This window comes from Erpetoichthys calabaricus, chromosome 4 (genome assembly GCF_900747795.2).
Source record: "Erpetoichthys calabaricus chromosome 4, fErpCal1.3, whole genome shotgun sequence".
Taxonomy (NCBI): domain Eukaryota; kingdom Metazoa; phylum Chordata; class Cladistia; order Polypteriformes; family Polypteridae; genus Erpetoichthys; species Erpetoichthys calabaricus.
The window spans coordinates 155,819,123-155,840,033 of record NC_041397.2 but is presented as its reverse complement, the minus strand read 5'-3'; the positions used below and the strand labels follow the sequence as shown (position 1 = coordinate 155,840,033).

At 38.2% G+C, this 20,911-nt stretch overlaps 1 protein-coding gene across 2 annotated transcripts in view; it reads left to right on the top strand.

Moving 5' to 3' along the window:
• Positions 1-20,911, top strand: part of LOC114650327 (arfaptin-2-like) — a 207,176-nt gene that overhangs the window by 103,159 nt on the left and 83,106 nt on the right. For both annotated transcript variants that reach the window (XM_028799889.2, XM_051925749.1), the window contains exon 3: positions 12,198-12,306. In XM_028799889.2, coding sequence (XP_028655722.1) covers positions 12,198-12,306 — 109 coding nt within the window. The remainder of the gene's footprint in view (positions 1-12,197; positions 12,307-20,911) is intronic.

Sequence of the window (20,911 nt, the reverse complement as noted above, 5' to 3'; positions counted from 1 at the left end):
ATGAAAACGGATACATTTAAAATTTTGCATCTGTCCATCATTTGCTAATGCCTAGTAAGATGTGTAAGTTTGCATCAAACATCATCAATCAAACAGTGGGATGCTGGTACCTGGTCTGTTTTGATTAGCCTTAGGTCATTTTGATACCCTCTGACATTGTCATCATCTGTTAAAATTTGGCTCTGAACTGCCTAAACAATAATAGTAGTGCTTCAAGATTATAATTGAATGGCTTTGAAGTGAAAAAGGACAAGTCACAACAACACGGTGAGAACATATAGACTACACATGCTGGCTGACAGGGTGAAGATGGCAAGCAGTTTAAAATATAAATTATATATATATATATATAAAATCTATTATAAAAAGAAATCCTGTCCCCTGTCCTGATAGTCTACGATACATGATCTTTCTCGGAAGATAATTTAAAGACCTGCCACGGTGCATCTCACGGGAACATAGAACGAGAGTCTTGCAAGACACACCCTACTTACAAGCAATATAAAAAAAAACAAATCTGTAGTGTAAAGGCAGTCATGCAGCACACACAGCTCCAGGGCTCTCAGTGCATATAAAGTGTATAAGGTCAATACGGTAGAAATGAAACGTCGACGATTAAACGAAGAAGAAAGAAAAGCACGGAGAAAAGAGACTCAAATGCGTTGAACAGAAAAAAGAGCAAAAAAGAATAATCGAGGTGCAAATTCAGAAAATAAGGAAAGTAATTATCAGCCCGGAACAAGTGGAATTGAAAAAACACGTCCAATCCGGCTCAGAATTAAATGACAGTGAGTAAAAGACAAAGTAGAACTTCATAGAGATGTTTACAAACGTTGGCGCTAAACAAATGCAGAGCAGGTTAGAGACTATGAAACCAGGGAAATTAGAAAGGCAAAAAAAAAAAAAAAAAAAGTTGGCTCTATACACATGTGGAGAAAGTTAAAGGATATGAAAGTAGGAAAATTAGAAAATATAAAAAAGTAAAGATCGCAGTAGCGCAAACAAACAAACTGCCTCATTTAACTATGCACCAGTCTAACTTTGGTTTTGCACAATAATTACTACACTATTGCACCTTAACACTTAATTCTACTTTATTCACATAATTTTACTTATTTATTATATTCTACTATACTGTTATCTTTTGATCTATGACTTTTTGTTAATCTGATATTCTTCTAACTTTGCACAGTTTTTGATAAGCGGATCAGGATGCATTTCACTGCGTGTTGTCCTGTATAACTATGCATGTGACAAATAAAGAATCTTGAGAATTTCAAAAACGGAGTTTACCGCACATGCATTTATTGGTTACTTTGTTAGTGTATATATATTTATCTGTCTGCTTATTTAAAAAGCTACATTAACCCCAGGAGTCAAACGTTCTGTTTAGCCCTTGTACAAAAACCTAGACAAAAGCTGGGGTATCACCCTGGTAAACCCATGTACTTTTGGAACTGTGAGAGGAAAATGGCACGACTTTACAGACAGGAGTCCAATGCAGAACTCTACTTACTTTGTTACTTTGTAAAAAAAAAAACAAAAATTAAATGCTGATGATGTAGATCATTTTGTCTATGCTGAAATTCCAAACAGAGAAACCTATCCTGACCTCATTAAAAAGATTCAGCATATTGGGACTCGCAAGATTACAAATATTGTTTTTACAGAAGTTCTGAAATAAAAGTGAAACTAATGAAATAGCAACAATTCAAAGAAAAAACAATCTTTAAAAGTGTGTATCTGGAAAACCAAATACGGGGGTTGGCGAGCGAAGCGAGCAGGGGGCGAAGCCCCCTAGTTTTCTATATATTATTCTTTCTGTTCCTGGACCAGAGTTGTAATTTTTTTTTTCGTCTTGTTAGATTTTTACTTTCACTAAAGTAAGAAGTACAGAATTTCAGTAAAAAAATACTTTTTAACTTTTACTCAAGTATCTGCTTTTAAAATTACTCAGGTACCAAAAGTAAAATTACCTTTTATAGTAAGAAGATAGAAGTTGATAATAATAAGAAGAATGAGAAGATGCAAGACTTTGCCTAAAGAACATACCCTCACACAATATTTCTAATACAGGAATGCACTACAGAATAATGAATCATGTAAGTGCAATTATGCCTTTAATCAGTAAATAACTGCAGTCAGTTTCATTGTGATAACATGAAACACTGTTTTTACCCTATTGAGATGCTCCGCAGCAGTAAATGAGGCAAATCTACTCCAGCTGCTCCTGTTAGGCATTCCCACAGCAGATCATCTGTTTGCATACTGTATCTTCATATCCCCTGCATCTTCTTCTGTCACAGCGGATCATCTTCTTCCATATCTTTCTGTCCTCTGCATCTTGTTCTGTTACACCCATCACCTGCATGTCCTTTCACACCACATACATAAACCTCATCTTAGACCTTCCTCTTTTCCTCTTGCCTGGAAGCTCCATCCCTAGCATCCTTCTTCCCATACCCAGCATCTCTCCTCTGTACGTGTCCAAGCCAGTGTAATCTTGCCTCTCTGGCTTTGTCTCCAAAGCGTCCAACCTGAGCTGACGTTCTAATGTGTTTGCTCCTAATCCTATGTATCCTTATCACACCCAGTGCAAATCTTAACATCTTGAACTCTGCCACCTCTAGCTCTGTCTCCTGTCTTTTTGTCAGTGCCACTGTCTCCGGCCCATGTAACATACGTAGCTGGTCTCACTACTGTCTTGTAGACCTTCCCTTTCACTCTTGCTGGTACCTGTCTGTCAAATAATGTCAATCCCCCTGTGTACAATGTGATTATAAATTAGACAGGCTTTATTTGTCAGGGACTGAACATTAAAAAGTTCAACTTTGATGTTTAGCGAGGTGTTGCTTTTAACCAGAGGACGAAGAAAGCTGAAACCCACTCCTGGCTTTCCGTCTCACCTGGACCTTCGCCAAGCAGTGTTTTTAGTCTACGTGGTGATGGTGCTCTGATGACATGTTTAGTCTGAGACGGATCGAGGTGCTGCTGACCACAAAGATGGAATGGAGCTCCCGGTCTTGATATAAACAAACCGCCGACCAGACCCCCTATGGATGTAGAGGAAGTTTTTTGATGACAGTGATGTCTAATGGAAGTCTGTGGTTGTTGAGCTCCAACAGTTGTGATGGCAGATACCGAAGCATGCCGGTGAGCGGAGGAGATATGGCACCGATGTAAATAGTCAGCTGTAGTCCTTATGTGCACAGTTGGACAGCTGTGATGCAAATTGCAAAGGACTCCAGAAGCAAGACAATCACAAAGATCCCCAACGACAGAGCCGACATCCAGGAAATGTAATAGCGGGCCGATACAGGCCAGCGCCGATGACACAACGCAAGTTGGGCCAACATCTGCCACAGGTAGGATTTCTCCAAAAGCAATGATATTAAACGCTGTAAGGCGTTAAACAGCAAATTACAGCCGCTAAATGCTAAAGTTCTGTATAGTATCCAGAAAACAGCTACAATCAGCTACAATCAAAATGACATTAAAGTAATAAAAATACTTAAATAATGAATATATAGCATGGAGAAGTGGCGAACAGCAAGCGCCTGCGTCCTCTCCCCTGCTATCATGCTATCACTAGCATCCTAACCTGCTGCTTATCTTTCCCAACTTGGTCCCACTGTCTAGCCAATTGTTTGGTACAGGTCCTTTTCTCCTTCCTTAGTGTCCAACCTCTCATACAACTTATCATAGCCTTGTCTTTAGTCCTTGACACCTCTCTCCTCGTGTTACACCATATCTCCTTGTATTCTACACACCAAGCACCCTTCTGGCCTTCTCCCTTAGGGCTCATTTATACTTCATGCTCATAACGCATACAGATGCATTCGTGGTGCTTTTATATTCAAGCGTTGCATATTCCCGATCATTATGACACGATACATTTTAAAAGTCTCACATACCATCTTTTGTGCCGTCTTTTTTTTTTTTTTTTGCAACTTCACAATAGGAACATAATGCACAGCGCTGTATTTGAGCCAAAGAGAAAAAAATAAGGACATGGTGAAAACGTGTACTTTGTGATTAAAGTGGAAATTTCGGCTTAAATCTTTTATGTCCACTTTAACCTCGTAGTTTACTTTATCATTAAAGCAGACCGTCGTAAACGTCATCCCAGTTTTTAATCGCTACGAGCTTCTTGGACCTGACAGCAGCGGCAAGCAGCAATAGATCACCACACAGAACAAATTAAATGTATATGTGTATATATAAGATATTCCAACTCTGCAAATTTAGAATCTTTAGATTTATACTTGATATCACTTTCGTGATGAAATGCATTAAAGTATGTATGTTACATTTTACAGATAAATCATTAATTTCATTTAAATAATGAATGCTGTTAATAGTTACACACATGGGGGTGACAGTGGAGGAGCGGTAGCACTGCTGTCTCGCAGGGAGTCATGTCGCTGGTATTCCCTGCTTGAATTCCATACTGTGCTCTGGTTTCCTTCCAAAGATATGCAGATTTGGGGATCTGGTGCTGCTAAAATGACTACAGTGTATGTGTGTGTTTGTATTCACCTTGCGATGAGTTGAGGCCCTGTCCAGGGATTTTTTCTGCCTCATGCCCAGTGCTTGCTGGAATGGACACATCTGATGGATTTAATCATTAAACATCCTTTTCAGAGATATTACGGTAAGGTGTCATCAGAATTTAATGGGTGTTCCAGGCAATTCACAACAGAGAGAAGCCGATCCTGTTCTCACAGTGATAATATCTCGCACTGCCACCTGCTGGATTCCTCCAGGTTTACGTAAAGTACGCGCGCAAGTATAAACAGTAAAACACTTGTGTAGCAGGAGCATCCGCTGCAGCATGCGTCGCGTCACGTGAAGTATAAACCTGGCTTAACTGTACTACTGCTGCAGTGGTTGTCCAGCTATAACTCTTTATTGCCACTTAGTGCCTGTCTTACCTCCTCCCTGAACTCCACCTTACAGTCTTCCTTTTTCAACTTCCATCATTTGATCCTTAGCTCTGCCCTCACTCTCCTCCTCTTCTGGATCTCTAATGTCTTCCTACAGATCTTATACTACCTAACTACGCTTTCTACTTCCAGCACTTTGCAGTCTCCAATCTCCTTCAGACTGACCTTACTGCATAGGATATTATCAACTTGTGTGCTCCTTCCTCCACTCTTGTACATCACCCTGTGTTCCCCTTTCTTCTTAAAATATGTATTCACCACAGCCATGTCCATCATTTTTGCAAAATCCAATACCATCTGACCTTCTTCATTCCTTGACACCGTACCTATCCATCACCTCCTCATCCCCTTTGTTCCCTTCACCAACATGTCCATTGCAATCCGATCTAATCACCACTCTCTCTTCCTTGTGTACACTTCATTCAACTCACTCCAGAAATCTTCTTTTTTATCCAATGCACACCCAACTTGTGGGGCATATGCACTAACAACATTCATCATCCCAGCTTCATAATTAATACACTGTCCAAAACTCTCTTCACGTCCAATACACTCTTGACATACTGATCCTTCAGGATAATGCCTACCCTATTTCTCCTCCCATACACAACATGGTAAGACATTTGAACTCACCTCCGATACACCTGCCCTTATTCTACTTTCATTTGGTCTCTTGCATGCACAATATATCAGCCTTCCTTATCTCCATCATATCAGCTAACTCTCTTCCTTTACCAGTCATACTGCCAACATTCAAATTTCCTACTCTCACTTCCACTTTCCTAACCTCCCGTCTCTCCTCCTTCCTGCAGACATGCCTTCCCCCTCTTCTTCTCCTTTGGCCAAGAGTAGCCCGATTTCCCCCAGTACTGGTGCTGGCCACTGTTAACCTGGGCCTAGACCAGTTCAGTATGGAAATCTGTATTGTTGTCCACAAATTGATACAGCAAAATTCTACACTGGATGCCCTTCCTGATGTAACCCTCCCCATTTAACCATGCTTGGGACCAGCACAAAAAAAAACACACTGTCTTGTACATCTGCTGTAGCTGGGTTAGAGAGAACAGTAATAATATAAAAATAAGAAGTGAACATCTCTATTTAATAAATCAACACATTGGTTTTATTATGTCTCAATTAAGTAAAGTTGGATTTTAGAAGGACAATTATTACATTAAGTTTAATTAATACATTAAGAATTGTTGTTCATCTTTAACGAGAAGTGTCTTCTTAAAGTTGTGGTAACCTTTGTTCAATTTGGTACAAAATTTTGTCTTTAATGATCACTCATGTAAACAATAGAATTAACCACAAATGAACTCAAGGCATATTATTGTATCTTAATTCATATTTATATTGCATTGCAATAGACAATTTTAGAGATTTAAAATTTTCCCACACATATTAGCATTGTACCAGCTCACATTAATATTACAATACAATAATTCAACTTCAATACAGCATAAGAAAATGGCAATTACAAATCTGATAGTCAGTGTTCTACATGGGTCCAGATCATTCTCTCCTGAATTGCATGAAGGACTAATAACAAGCAGAGTTCAGAGTAAATATAAGTCATGCAGTGGAAGATAAGATAATAACAGATGTGCAGTAATTCTCAAATAATTTAAAAAGACAAAATTACCACTGCTCATAGTTTACATATGCACACAAAGCTAGAGTATTCATTTAATAAGTCACCTGTACTTTCCTTCATAATTGTGACTCTAGTAGATTCTGGTTGGCAGGGCAGTGTTCCATTAGCTTTCCTTGAGCTCAATTTCCAAAAGGTAGCAACACATATATTTAATCTCTGCTTGAAGGAAAGTGGACACCACTTTTCTTAGCTGTCACAAATCAGGGAACAGCAAGACCTTGATGTTACTCCTTTCACCCCTCACAATCCACAAGATCTCAATGGAACCCCAAGCTGGTCTTTTTTAGCTAACCAGTGGCTTTTGCAACCAGGCTCACTCTAGAACAGGGGTAGGCAACGTCGGTCCTGGAGTGCCACAGTATGTGCAGGTTTTTGTTCCAACCCAGTTCCTTAACGAGAACTCAATTATTGCTGATGAAGCACATATTGCTTAAGTGATATTTTAATGCTTCATTTTAGTGGTCTCGCTTGTTAAGGTTCTCCAACCTTAATTGCTTATTTCAATCTTAAACTGCTGCATTCAGTGTTTTAATTGCTCCTTATTAGCAATAAGATGTAAAAGACAAAGCAGCCAGCAGTTCTCCAGCTAACTTTTTTCCAATTACATCTGTGTGTGTTCATCATGCACGGTTTGATTTAATAAAACACTTAATAGAAAAATGTGACAGACTGAAAATGATCTGTTTTAGGCTTCAAATCATTTGGATGATATCCTTGGAAAGGAAAAAAATCTACGATATAAAAGCCTTACATTGCACAGAGTAACAAGCCATAAAATTAAATAAGGTCTGAGATTGGCAATGATTGGTTTCTAATTAAGCAATTGGGTTGGAATGAAAACCTGTAGCCACTGCGGCTCACCAGGACCGACATTGCCTACCCCTGTTTTACATCTTATTGCTAATAAGGAGCAATTAAAACACTGAATGCAGCAGTTTAAGATTGAAATAAGCAATTAAGGTTGGAGAACCTTAACAAGCGAGACCACTAAAATGAAGCATCAAAATGTCACTTAAGCAATATGTGCTTCATCAGCAATAATTGAGTTCTCGTTAAGGAACTGGGTTGGAACAAAAACCTGCACATACTGTGGCACTCCAGGACCGACGTTGCCTACCCCTGCTCTAGAATATCTCTTTAATTTTGCTCATAAGAAACTTCTGAAATATCTTGGGCATACAACATATTGATATTGTCCAAATTATATATAACTTGTGGTCTCAAGATAGTACTTGTGCCCATAAAACCTTGTTTGGTGAAGATTAAAAAAAAGGCTTTTTGGGCCTTTAGGGGTTCCGTATAATGTATAAGATAAGGGAAAAAATCCTTACCTCAACATGCTTCTTTAAATTAAAATCTATGGAGAAAATGCATGTTCATTTTCCATGTCTCAACAGTGAGTGGGAAGCATAATGACCTACCAAATAAATAGCGAAAAGTCATGCTAAGGTGTTTTTATTTTTTACTGATATTCGGCATTCTATTGGCTATGTGTGAGCAACACTGAAGTATAATCTATGTTGACAACACACCTGATAGGTCTCTTTTGTGAATTTAATAAAAATTTAATAATAGTTTGTTCTGTGAAATGAGTACCTAGGACATTCTGGAAAATGTAATAAAGTGAAAGGTATGTTACTTCACTTATTTAGGGCTACTTTTACTTTTACTCCACAACATTTTTAGGTAAAGTAACAAAGTCATTGAACTTCGGAATTTTACACCTCTGACTAGAACTATGTGCTTCTTTGAAACAGGGCCATCATAGTGCTGGATTCTTTTCATAAGGCTTCTTTAGTGGCTTTTCAGATTTAGCACAGGTGGTCCGTTTTACTCTCAGTCTGATCAGTGTATTGACCTGTGCTTGATAATTCCTGATTTTGATCTGCTTTCTTTTTTTTCTCATGTTACTATGGTTACCTTTAGGGGAACAAGTGGTACTGAAGTTTATGTACCTTTTCACCAGCTTGTGATGTATAGCCTTGACTAGGAACTTCTCAAACAAGATGTGCTAATGTCTGATTAATTAAGTGGTCTCTGTTCCTCGTTTTTAATATCAAGAATAAAGAACTGGAAAATACAGATTTCAAACATATACACTATGGTGCCCGGGTTGCCCACAGCCTTGGCATTGTCTTCAACTGAGGTCATCTTTAGTCATGAACAGGATGGTTTGGGCAATGAAGAAATACAACAGCAAGACTGGTGCAAGTCTTCATGCTTTTAATTCCAATTCAGTCAACCAAAGTGCAAACAGTGCAATAAATAAATAATCTGTGATTAAAATGATTGCACTTACATGGAAGTAAAAAAATCAATCTATTAATTAAATAATCCAAAAGGATGCTAAAAGTCAAGAATAAATCCTTGGAGTTAAAATTGGGATGTGTCTGTTCTCCTGTCCTGCAAACCTCAGTGTGTCTTTCTCTTGCCACCCCAACTCAGACCTCAGGTCTTCTCAACAGGTGGATACACCAGCAAATGCAATCACCTTTTAAGACAACATTCATCCCAGCCATCTTAGCCGGTCACCTGCTGGGATGCCTAAAGGCTAGCTCCATCATCCTACCACCATCCCTAGGCATCCGCGGATATCCTCAAAGCCAGTCAGCTGCTCCTACTCTGGCTCCCTGAACGCTCAGGAGGATTGACCTACCTCTGGATCACCATTCCCTTCACCCATTGCAGAAACTCTCCCAGTTGCCTTGCCTCCCATTCACTGCAGTGGCTCTCACTCCCAATTCTCGTCTTTGCTCCTTCAGATTCTTTGATTTCTGTGTTAAGGCTCATTTTATACCCTGCAGGTGCTTTGCTTAGAGAAGTATTAGAGAGAATAGAGTGTATGCTTTGAGAGTATTAAAGAGAAAACCAGCTGAACTGGTTGCGTTTTCATGTAAATATGCAATCAGCAAATCTCACCATTAAATGCTCCAGGGTTGCATGGCATTGCTGCAGCACATGTCCACACCCACTAGCCTGAGCTGCACTATTTTTTAAATATAGAACACTGCAGGGCCAATAAAACTAGCGTTTCAGATGGAGAACAGTCTTTTAGTTCCTGACACAAATACATACTGCAAAAGGCATTATTTTTTTAGATAAGAAATTACATTGATTATATTTTGGAAAATTGGGAAATATTGCTTAAGAAGAAGTTAAATTGCTGAGAGAATCTTAATTTTTATAGTGCACAACATCTAATTTGACTGTTCCCTGCCTGCACATAATGCAGAAATACCACTGTCTGGGACAATAAAAAATGAAAATTTCTTCTTATTACTTAACAAACTTTGATTATTAAAATATTCTTCTATAGCCAATAACCATGTTTACATGGATATAATCCACCTGTTTTCATCTACCTCCACTCTTGTACGTCACCCTGTTCCGCCCTCTTTTTAAAATACTTGGACTTTACCAGTTATTAGGCATTTCTTCCTGACACATGCAAAGACTCCTTTGCAAGCAGGGCCCTCAGGGTGAGCACCCAAATCACCCCAATGGTAGATACATTGACATATTAGTTTCATATTATGTTTATATAGTCTGCTTAAAATAATTCCAATAATAAGTTTTACACAGCAGTTATTACATTCTAATTTTAATCTGTTGCTACTGTATTGGATTTGTATGATGAATGAGAAAATGATCAATGGACAGAGTTTTCCTTAGTTGATGATGGCTTAGCTCTAAATAGAACAAATTATGAATTAGATGGGTGCTACTTTCAGTTGCGCTAAACAAAACAGGCTGACGACATCACACATACACTTTAAACCTCTAAACAAGGGGTTCTTAAACTTTTTAATCTTAGGACCCAAATTAGGAGCTGTAGTGGGACCCAAGAATAGGATTATTATTATTATAGTGACATTGGAGTCATAAAAGAGACAAATAACAATGGGCATATATACAGTAATAAAAAGTACATGTTTTTGTTTCCTTCCAAGCATATTTTTTCACATGACCATTGTTAAAAGAGAAAAGTGGAGGACTAACATATTATTACAATGCTCTGTTTATCCATATCTCATATCTGTTTATTCAGACCAGGATCATGGGGCAGTTGAAGCCTAACCAAGCAACAATAGGGTGCAAGGCAGGAATGGTCCCTGGACAGGATGCCATCATATCACAGAGTGAGCACAAACAAACACACACCTACTACAAAGGCCTATTAGTACCTCCAGTCTACTTTCCCTACATGTCTTTGGACTGTAGGAGGAAACTGCTTCTCTGACACGTCTTGTTATTTTCTAGTGTTCTTACATTTCTCTGTGATTTAGCAATCATGTCTTTCTCACTACCAGCTAGATTGATATTTATTGAACTATTTTAAAATAGTGTGACAAGAAGCAATTCTTCCTCATCAAGACATATTAAACTTAATACAAAGTCTTCTGTGCATGTCAGTTACAGATGTAGTTTCAGTGTATGTCGTAAAAGCAAACACATGATAGACAGATAGAAAGAAAGAAAGAGATCAAATAAACTTTATTTGTCCTTGGAGGAAACTTGGTTTTTAACAGATGCTCTTTAAATAGGTAGATAGATATCCACACCATGGTCTGAGCACATACCTGAATGACTAAAAAAGAAGAAAAATTTAAAAAGAAAGAAAAGAGTACATGAAAGAGCAATGAGCAACCATCCAGCTTTCCATTAACTCTGAAGTTTAACTTAATATAAAAAACTGCCCATGGCATTATATATAGCTTCACTCTATAGATTCACCCATTACAAAACCCTGAAATTCATAGCATCCTTGTTCTGCACCTGCTATTGTCATTTTGATATTGTAAAGTGTCTGTCATTTCCTCTTCTCTCCCACTTTCTTTACATTCTTACAAAGGCCTCACCTGTTCAAGGTGGAAGTATCCTTCTGTCAAATAATCCCCTGGGGTCCTTTTTAGGTCCTTCTTTCAATCTGATATTACATCTGTTTTACTTCTGTGAAATGACGTAATTATTACAGGATTATTCTTATATACTATATATTATTATATTATTATTATATATATTCCTCTCTGTCTGTATGTCTTTCTCTCTCTCTCAACTACCTGGTAACCCATTGCTTATTTTTGCAGAATAATAATGCAATGACGAAAGTGCTGTATCTAGTGCTTTATTGATTCCCAGAATAAGACTGACTGATTGGATATTTTTAGGACAAGTTGATTCATTTGAATCATTTTTCAAACATTGAATCATTTTTTTGCAAAGCTACAGAATTATTACTTTTGTTCACTTGTGTGTTTACTGTAATATCTTTTGGCTGATGGTGCCTAGGTAAGTCCCAACCATTGTCACCCTGAACAAGGTTAAACAGATATGTTAAATAATGAATTTAGGGAAAATGTTTGTTAAATTGACCTTTAAAATTACTTCTTGATTTATATTTAATGGTAAAAATAATGTAAAATGCTAGCATTTTCTATTATTAAAAACGTAAATACTTAATATAAATGTTCATGGCTGATTATTTTCTGAATGTTAAGTACTTGATGAATTTTATGACATGTTGTTTTTGTAACTTAACATGAGAATTATCATCATAATTGTAATTAAAACATAATGGTTGTCTTTTCCTGAAGGACTTGCAGCAAGTAATGGTGTCCGGACCGAACCTTAATGAGACCAATATTGTTTCAGGGGGCTATGGAGGCACAGGAGAAGGGATATTGGCCCCTGGCTCCATTAAAGGTACAGCAGTGCAATGCATATTTTTTTTTAAGAGCTTGAACAATAATAACCAGTACTGATATTATTTGACTGTTCCTTTCAAATTAAAGTTCAATATATTCTTATATACACTGTAAAATCTGCCAATCACAAAACTGCATGACAGTAAAATACAACATTAAGACCAAGAGTACAGTAAATGGGTAAAATGTAAGAAAATAAATGACATACCAAGGACTTAGTAGCCACATTCATAAAACTTATAAAAAATCTTGGAAGATCTTTGTTTAAAAGTTCAGTCCATAACCCCAGTTATTAAAAAAGGCTATAAAATATGGCACAGCCTACATCTTGACAATGCATCTTACCGCAGACTACTGTACACTCAATTTTCTTGGTAAAGGGAAAGACAGTAATACATTTTGACATTGTCTTTTTGATTTTCTGCATATTGATATGAATATCTCCAGGATTTTGTGTCCACTGTTGGGTTGTAATAAGTAGAAATTTTGACATTCTTAGTGGTTAAATCAAAGTAATGAGTAGTTTTCAAAATTGATAGTTTAGCTGCTATATGCAAAGTTCCCATTGTGTCTGAATTGTAGAAGTGGGTGCCGTTTTAATGAATAAATGAGTAACTTTTAAGGGATTAGACCACCTGAGTAAATATCCTGGCCCTGTTCTTGTAACTTTACATGTTATCACTGTACTCCTGCATGGACATTCTCTGGGGACTCAGACTTGGATATCCTAAAGTCATGTGAGGTAACTTGTTAGAAAGCAATAAATTGGCTTGGTGTGAGTGGTGAGGCATTTGATAGACAGGTACTCTGTATAAGGCTGATTTGTGCCTTACCTTTAGTGCAATTCTTAAAGGTATCTCCCTCCATAGCCGTTTTTCAAATAATGTCCAGTTTAATGTCTTAAAGTAACCTGACATGTACACATTTGTAACCTGTGTGGAAATTGTAGCACCATCAAATAAAATGTGAATACAGTGTGGAAAGCAGCCCAGACACAGACAGGTGGACAGCGATGGTTCACCCAACACACGTTTATTCACAAATTCCATATTTACAAAGTGCCACACACAACCCCAAAACTCCCCCAAAGTCCAGGCCTCTGTACAATGCCTCTTTCTCTCAGGTCCGCCTCCACTCCTCTCCTCCCGAGCTCCGTCTTCTCCACTCCTGACTCAAGCCTTCGAATGGAGAGAGACTGCCCCTTTTATCCCCACCTGGACGTGCTCAAGGTGCCTCCCGATTAGCTTCTGCTGGCACTCCCCAGTGTGGCAGAAGTACCGGCTGCGCACTCGGAAGCACTCCGGGTGTCCCTGGTCTTCTTCCTCCCAGCATTTCCGGGTGTGGCAGAAGTGCTGAGGGCCAGGGCTCCTCAGGCATCAGGGCGCCCCCTGGCGGTTACCACAGGCCCCTATAGGGTTGTGCTTCCAAGCTCAGTTGCCGTTGCCCCCAAAGCCACTAGGGCGGTCGCCTCCTCGCGGTCTGGAGGAGGCGTAATCCCTCCTCCGGTCCTTCCGGGCATCCCGGCTGGGTTCCACCCCCAGCCGCCTGTGACATTAGACATAATAAACACTCTGGGTGAACAGGGAGTCAAAAATAGTCTCCTAGGTCTGTGAGGAAAGAAAGCTAACAACTGTATTACTCTGTCACCCCTAAATATAATCATATTTTGCAATTATTTTTTAATGTATATGCTAAATTTGTGTTTTAAATTTATTTTTGACATGATTTGTATTACAGTTCCTGGTCATTTTTTACAACCAACCAATCATTAAAATCCAATAAAGTACAGATATAGGTTGGGTGCACTTATTTTATTTAGTCTTGTAAATAACTGGTGTGCAGTACTGAGCTGGCTACTGCACGGTTTCTGTTTTTGCTGGAATAGTCTGTGGCTTCAGGTTATTCTGAACATGGGGGAATAGAATTCCTCCCCCAAACTATGCGACTCTTCAATTCCACCTGGGGGGGTAAACGTTAACATTATTCAAAGTTATTGTCTATTTTTACCTGCATTTTTATTACTCTTTAATTTAATATTGTTTTTTCGGTATGCTGCTGCTGGAGTATGTGAATTTCCCCTTGGGATTAGATAAATAGATAGATAGATACTTTATTAATGGGATTAATAAAGTATCTATCTATCTATCTAGAATTGAAAACTTAATATTTTATTTTTCTCTCACAAACGCATTTCTGCCTAGAGCTCATACAAAACACAAAAACTTCACTGTGCAGGATTGAACAATCACCCCCTAATGACAATGTTGGTTTTAATAACTGTAGCATATAAGTGGAAAATGTCAGACCTACAATTAACGCTGCTTAAGTAAACAATGTGTTCACGGTATTGCTATTCTGTTTTCTGTATAAATGCTTCAGGTGAATAAACATTAACTGTAGTTTGTATGTTTCCCTAACATTGGGTTAAGTGGTTCAATAAATAGATGCATTGACTGTTACCCTCCTTAGTTTTGCATTTTATTAAAAAAAAAAAAAACCTGTAAAAAGTGATGCATTTTTTTTGGCATGAAAAATTACTTTTTATTAAATCTCAAAAGTATAATAGTGATACAAATAATAGTAATGATGAATAAAAATAATATGAAATGAAAAATAACAAAAATAATAACAGAAATAATACTACTACTACTGATGCCAAAATAGGTATATAATCTTAAAATGAGTCCTTTGTGTGGTAAATAAAGCACGGCGAAAGACACAATCCAACGTCCCAATCGGGACAATAATAGCGAGTTTCTTTTTCAATTTTCTTTCCAGCTTTATTAGTTTTTGAACAGCACACTTCATAGGTACAGGTTGGATTCTGTTTTTTTTTCTGTTGGAGGTATACAATCAATAAAATGTCTTCCAATGAGACGCTCTGAATTGATTTGCAGTGTGCTGGGTCGACCACATCTCTTTAGCGGTAGTGTGGACTGTGGATGTGTGGCAAGGATTTATTCTACAAGCTGGCATGTAAAGTTTGCATGAGGTAAAGTTTCACCAGCTTTTTGTTTACATAAGGCGAATGCATTCCAAATGCACTGTTCCACCAGATGACAAAATATCTTTTTGTAGTATTTCTGTTGTTGCCTCCACATAACACGCTTGAAAGTCGATTCTTGATCTACACAATCTACACCGCCCATTGTGCTATTGTAGTCGACCACAGCACAAGGCTTTGTAAATTGCTTGTTGCTTTTTGCCTATACAGTGACCATAGCTGCATTATGTACAGTGCTAAGAAGACCAAAATCTTTCTTGTCTTTCCATTTCAGAGGAAGCACTTAACACTTTTGCCAAGCTACTAGCGCACGTCGCTGTAATTTAGCTCTGCCAAAGTCTTCAGGCATGCCATGCTGGTTGGGACGCACTGTTCCATATGCGTCAGTCTTTCTTTGCAGCAAGATGTCAAATAGCTCTGGCAAAGTATAAAAATTTTTTATATGGGTTGGTCTCGTTCGGTACAGGAGTTAGCAGCTGTGATATTTTTTCTCTCTTTTTTTTATCATCCTGAGATATCTTGTGTTACTTAATCCGAGGATGCTCAATTACAGTATATGTAAGCATATATTAACATGACCGGCAGAGATAGGGTTCAGACAAATACAGAAAAGACGGCTAAAGCTCCATCTAACTCTAGACAGGCATCAAGCCCAAGTTCAAGTTCAAGGTATGGCCTTTCAGAAACTGACCTTGAACAGATAGGCGAAAGCACAGATTTCCTGGGACCAGATGCTACAGCATCGTCTCCAGTTGAGAGCGAAAGCAGAAGATTCATTGAAACAGAAAATGGCCTTACCTTCCTCATTGTCAACCACACCTTACAAGCCGGAAACATCGACTGCAACAGGGCTTGCCACTTCATTTGCAGCGAATGGGGACGACCCAAACGAGCTGTCAGAGCTGAAGGTAATGAGCGCAGCTATGGCCACCGCTCAAGGCATAAAAGAATGATTTAAAGAAAGATATTAAGAAAGAAAAAATGATATAAGGAAAGAAATAAAGGACGTACACAAGACAAACGAAAAGCTGCTTCAGGATATTAAAGACCAAGAAAAACGTTTAAATAATCGCTTTGAGGCTGCCTTTAAAGGTATGCTAGAAAAAAGATGAGGAACAAATACAGGAAAATGCATCTAAGTTTGAGAGTAAACTTACAGCACTTGGCACTCAGTTGGAAGACGTTAAGCAAACACTCATTACTCCTACTGAATCAGATGAACAACTGGCATCTACCGTTGATGGAAAAGCAACAGCTACAAATTCTGAATGCAAAACACTCGGAAACAGACTTGTTGCACTGGAAAATGGATGCAGAAGGAATAATATTAGAATTGAAGGTGTCCCTGAGAATTGTAAAAGTCCAAACCCAGTGAAATTCATAGCTAAACTATTCTCTAAAATAATTGGAGAGGACTTCAAATCAGACAACGAGATAGCAGCAGCTTACCGCATGCGGGGATCACGGTGATCAAATCCCTCTAAACCTAGAACTTTCATCGTGCATTTTGAAAAATTACAATTTAAACTTCATATAATGTTATTTCTCAGACAGAAACAAGAGATTATATTTGAAAATAACCACATTCATATTTTCCCAGATTTCTCTCCCTCAACAGCAGCTAAAAGTGCCGCATTTTACAGCATTAAACAGCGCTTACGGAAAGCCGAGATCAGACACAGCCTCTTGTATCCTGCCAAAGTGAAAGTAGACATTCAAGGCAAGCTATTTGTTTTTACTTCTACGGAGGAAGCAAAAAAGAACTAAAAAAACTGATCCCAACACTTTTTTGAAATGCGATCATTGGTCGCATTCTGTTCAGGCATGACAAAAAAGATCTTACTGGCTGTTTGATCCACCTGCAGTGATACTGCTACCATAATTATACAGTACATGCAATTTACTTCTTTGTCTCTTTTTGTTTGTTTTATGTTTTAATTATAATTACATGCATGCAAGTATGGATGTATGTGTGTATGCATAGGTACCATTTTTTTTTAAAGAGGCTGTTTATCATCATACCCTTGGTTTATAACATTAGGGCTTACTATACTTATTCAGGGATACTGTTCAACATCATTTCCTGGGTTTACTCTCTCAAGACTGTTTAAGATTATATTTTATGCATATAGTATTTGGACTGTATTTTCAATAGATACAGTGGTGTGAAAAACTATTTGCCCCCTTCCTGATTTCTTATTCTTTTGCATGTTTGTCACACAAAATGTTTCTGATCATCAAACACATTTAACCATTAGTCAAATATAACACAAGTAAACACAAAATGCAGTTTGTAAATGGTGGTTTTTATTATTTAGGGAGAAAAAAAAATCCAAACCTACATGGCCCTGTGTGAAAAAGTAATTGCCCCCTGAACCTAATAACTGGTTGGGCCACCCTTAGCAGCAATAACTGCAATCAAGCGTTTGCGATAACTTGCAATGAGTCTTTTACAGCGCTCTGGAGGAATTTTGGCCCACTCATCTTTGCAAAATTGTTGTAATTCAGCTTTATTTGAGGGTTTTTCTAGCATGAACCGCCTTTTTAAGGTCATGCCATAGCATCTCAATTGGATTCAGGTCAGGACTTTGACTAGGCCACTCCAAAGTCTTCATTTTGTTTTTCTTCAGCCATTCAGAGGTGGATTTGCTGGTGTGTTTTGGGTCATTGTCCTGTTGCAGCACCCAAGATCGCTTCAGCTTGAGTTGACGAACAGATGGCCGGACATTCTCCTTCAGGATTTTTTGGTAGACAGTAGAATTCATGGTTCCATCTATCACAGCAAGCCTTCCAGGTCCTGAAGCAGCAAAACAACCCCAGACCATCACACTACCACCACCATATTTTACTGTTGGTATGATGTTCTTTTTCTGAAATGCTGTGTTCCTTTTACGCCAGATGTAACGGGACATTTGCCTTCCAAAAAGTTCAACTTTTGTCTCATCAGTCCACAAGGTATTTTCCCAAAAGTCTTGGCAATCATTGAGATGTTTCTTAGCAAAATTGAGACGAGCCCTAATGTTCTTTTTGCTTAACAGTGGTTTGCGTCTTGGAAATCTGCCATGCAGGCCGTTTTTGCCCAGTCTCTTTCTTATGGTGGAGTCGTGAACACTGACCTTAATTGAGGCAAGTGAGGCCTGCAGTTCTTTAGACGTTGTCCTGGGGTCTTTTGTGACCTCTCGGATGAGTCGTCTCTGCGCTCTTGGGGTAATTTTGGTCGGCCGGCCACTCCTGGGAAGGTTCACCACTGTTCCATGTTTTTGCCATTTGTGGATAATGGCTCTCACTGTGGTTCGCTGGAGTCCCAAAGCTTTAGAAATGGCTTTATAACCTTTACCAGACTGATAGATCTCAGTTACTGCTGTTCTCATTTGTTCCTGAATTTCTTTGGATCTTGGCATGATGTCTAGCTTTTGAGGTGCTTTTGGTCTACTTCTCTGTGTCAGGCAGCTCCTATTTAAGTGATTTCTTGATTGAAACAGGTGTGGCAGTAATCAGGCCTGGGAGTGGCTACGGAAATTGAACTCAGGTGTGATACACCACAGTTAGGTTATTTTTTAACAAGGGGGCAATTACTTTTTCACACAGGGTCATGTAGGTTTGGATTTTTTTTTCTCCCTAAATAATAAAAACCACCATTTACAAACTGCATTTTGTGTTTACTTGTGTTATATTTGACTAATGGTTAAATGTGTTTGATGATCAGAAACATTTTGTGTGACAAACATGCAAAAGAATAAGAAATCAGGAAGGGGGCAAATAGTTTTTCACACCACTGTATCTCTATTTTGATTCTAATATGCTGTTGCTGGGGGGCTTGTTTTGTTTTGGATGTGCTCTGTCTCTAGGTATGTCAGAGGACTGGGACTTTGTGAAAGGTGGTCTAGCCTCACATTGGTAGACAAAATGGTGGGGGTGGGGGGGACTAGGGGGAGAGAAAAAAGCAAGCTGTGTAAACTATACTTTTAATCCTTATACTTATAAGTGCCAATGCAACATTAGGCTTCATGGCTATAACTCCTGGGAAAACTGTAAATTAAGGTCAAAGCTGTCTTTTTTTTATATATGTTAGACTACAAAATGACAGCAAAAGCTCAGAAGCAAGATCTTCATGACCAAACAGTTAACTTTGTGAGCTGGAATGTTAAAGTGCTGAATCACTAATTAAAGAGAGAGAAAGTATTTTCTCACCTAACGGGTCTATAAATGCCAAAATGGTATTTTTACAGGAGACCCACTTATTATGCAAGGATCAGTTTCGGCCAAATATTCCATTCCAGAAAACTAGAGGTGTGGGAATTCTTGTACATAGAACAGTAACATTTGTAGTAACAGATGTAGTATCTGATCCTGAAGGGAGATTGTCATAGGTAAATTATTTAATTGTAAAGTGATTATGATAAATATCTACACACCCAATGTAGATGATAGGGACTTCATCCAAAACATATTTGCATCCATTCCAATGTGAACACACATAAAGTTATATACACACATATAAGTTATAAAAATTAAATCTTGTAAATAAGACGCTCTTATTATCTCCGACCACGCTCCTCTGATCATGAAGCTAAAATCACTATGCCCCACATACCTATTTCGCAAATGGCATCTTAACCCACTTTTATTAGCAGACGAGAACCATATAGAATTTATATCCATGCAAATCGATTTTTTTAGAGACAAATATATCCTCGGAGGTTTCTGCAGGAATACTCTTGGAAACTCTGAAGGCTTTCTTAAGAGGACAAATTATCTCATATCTTACCCACAAAAATAAACTGGAAACCAAGAAGGTATAAGAGCTAATCAGTGAAATTTCCAGAATAGATCAAGGACATGCCACGTTTCCAAATGAAACACTTCAAAGGAAAAGACAGGCTCTGCATTCAGAACTCAACCTCTTGACAATTTAAGAAACAGAGCAAATAATTTTTAATCAAGACATCATTACAATGAATACTGAGAGAAAGCCAATAAGATTTTAGCTCCACAAATCCACAAGTAGCTCAACAAATCCAAAAGTAGGAAGCTTGCAATGCATTCCCAGCAAATACCAACACAAACGGAGATAAAATCATTGATCATAAAAAAAATAATGCACCATTTAGAGACTACTATAAGTCCTTATATTCTACTGAGCTTAAAGAAGACAATGCACAACCTTAATGCATTTCTGGATGCATTACATATACCACAACAGGTATATGCAGAGGAATTGGATCAACCTCTGTTACTATCAGAATTACCAGATGCCATAAACTCACTTCAGAGTAGGAAAGCAGCAGGCCCTGATAACTACCCTGCCAAATTTTATAAAAAAATCTCAATTAAGCTGGCTCCCGTTTTATTAGCAACATTTATAGAAGCTAGAGACATTAAAATTCTACCTCAAACTTTTCCTTCAAACTCTAATTACCGTCTTTCCTTTCACTTAGCTTCCAATCTTCGATGCCTGTTTAATGTGATATATTTACCCACATAGTCAAAAACACCGGAGATGATATTATCGTTGGATGCAAAAAAACCATTTGATATTGTTGAATGGAACTACCTTTTTACCATATTGGAGAAATTTGGGTTTGGCCCGAACATCTGT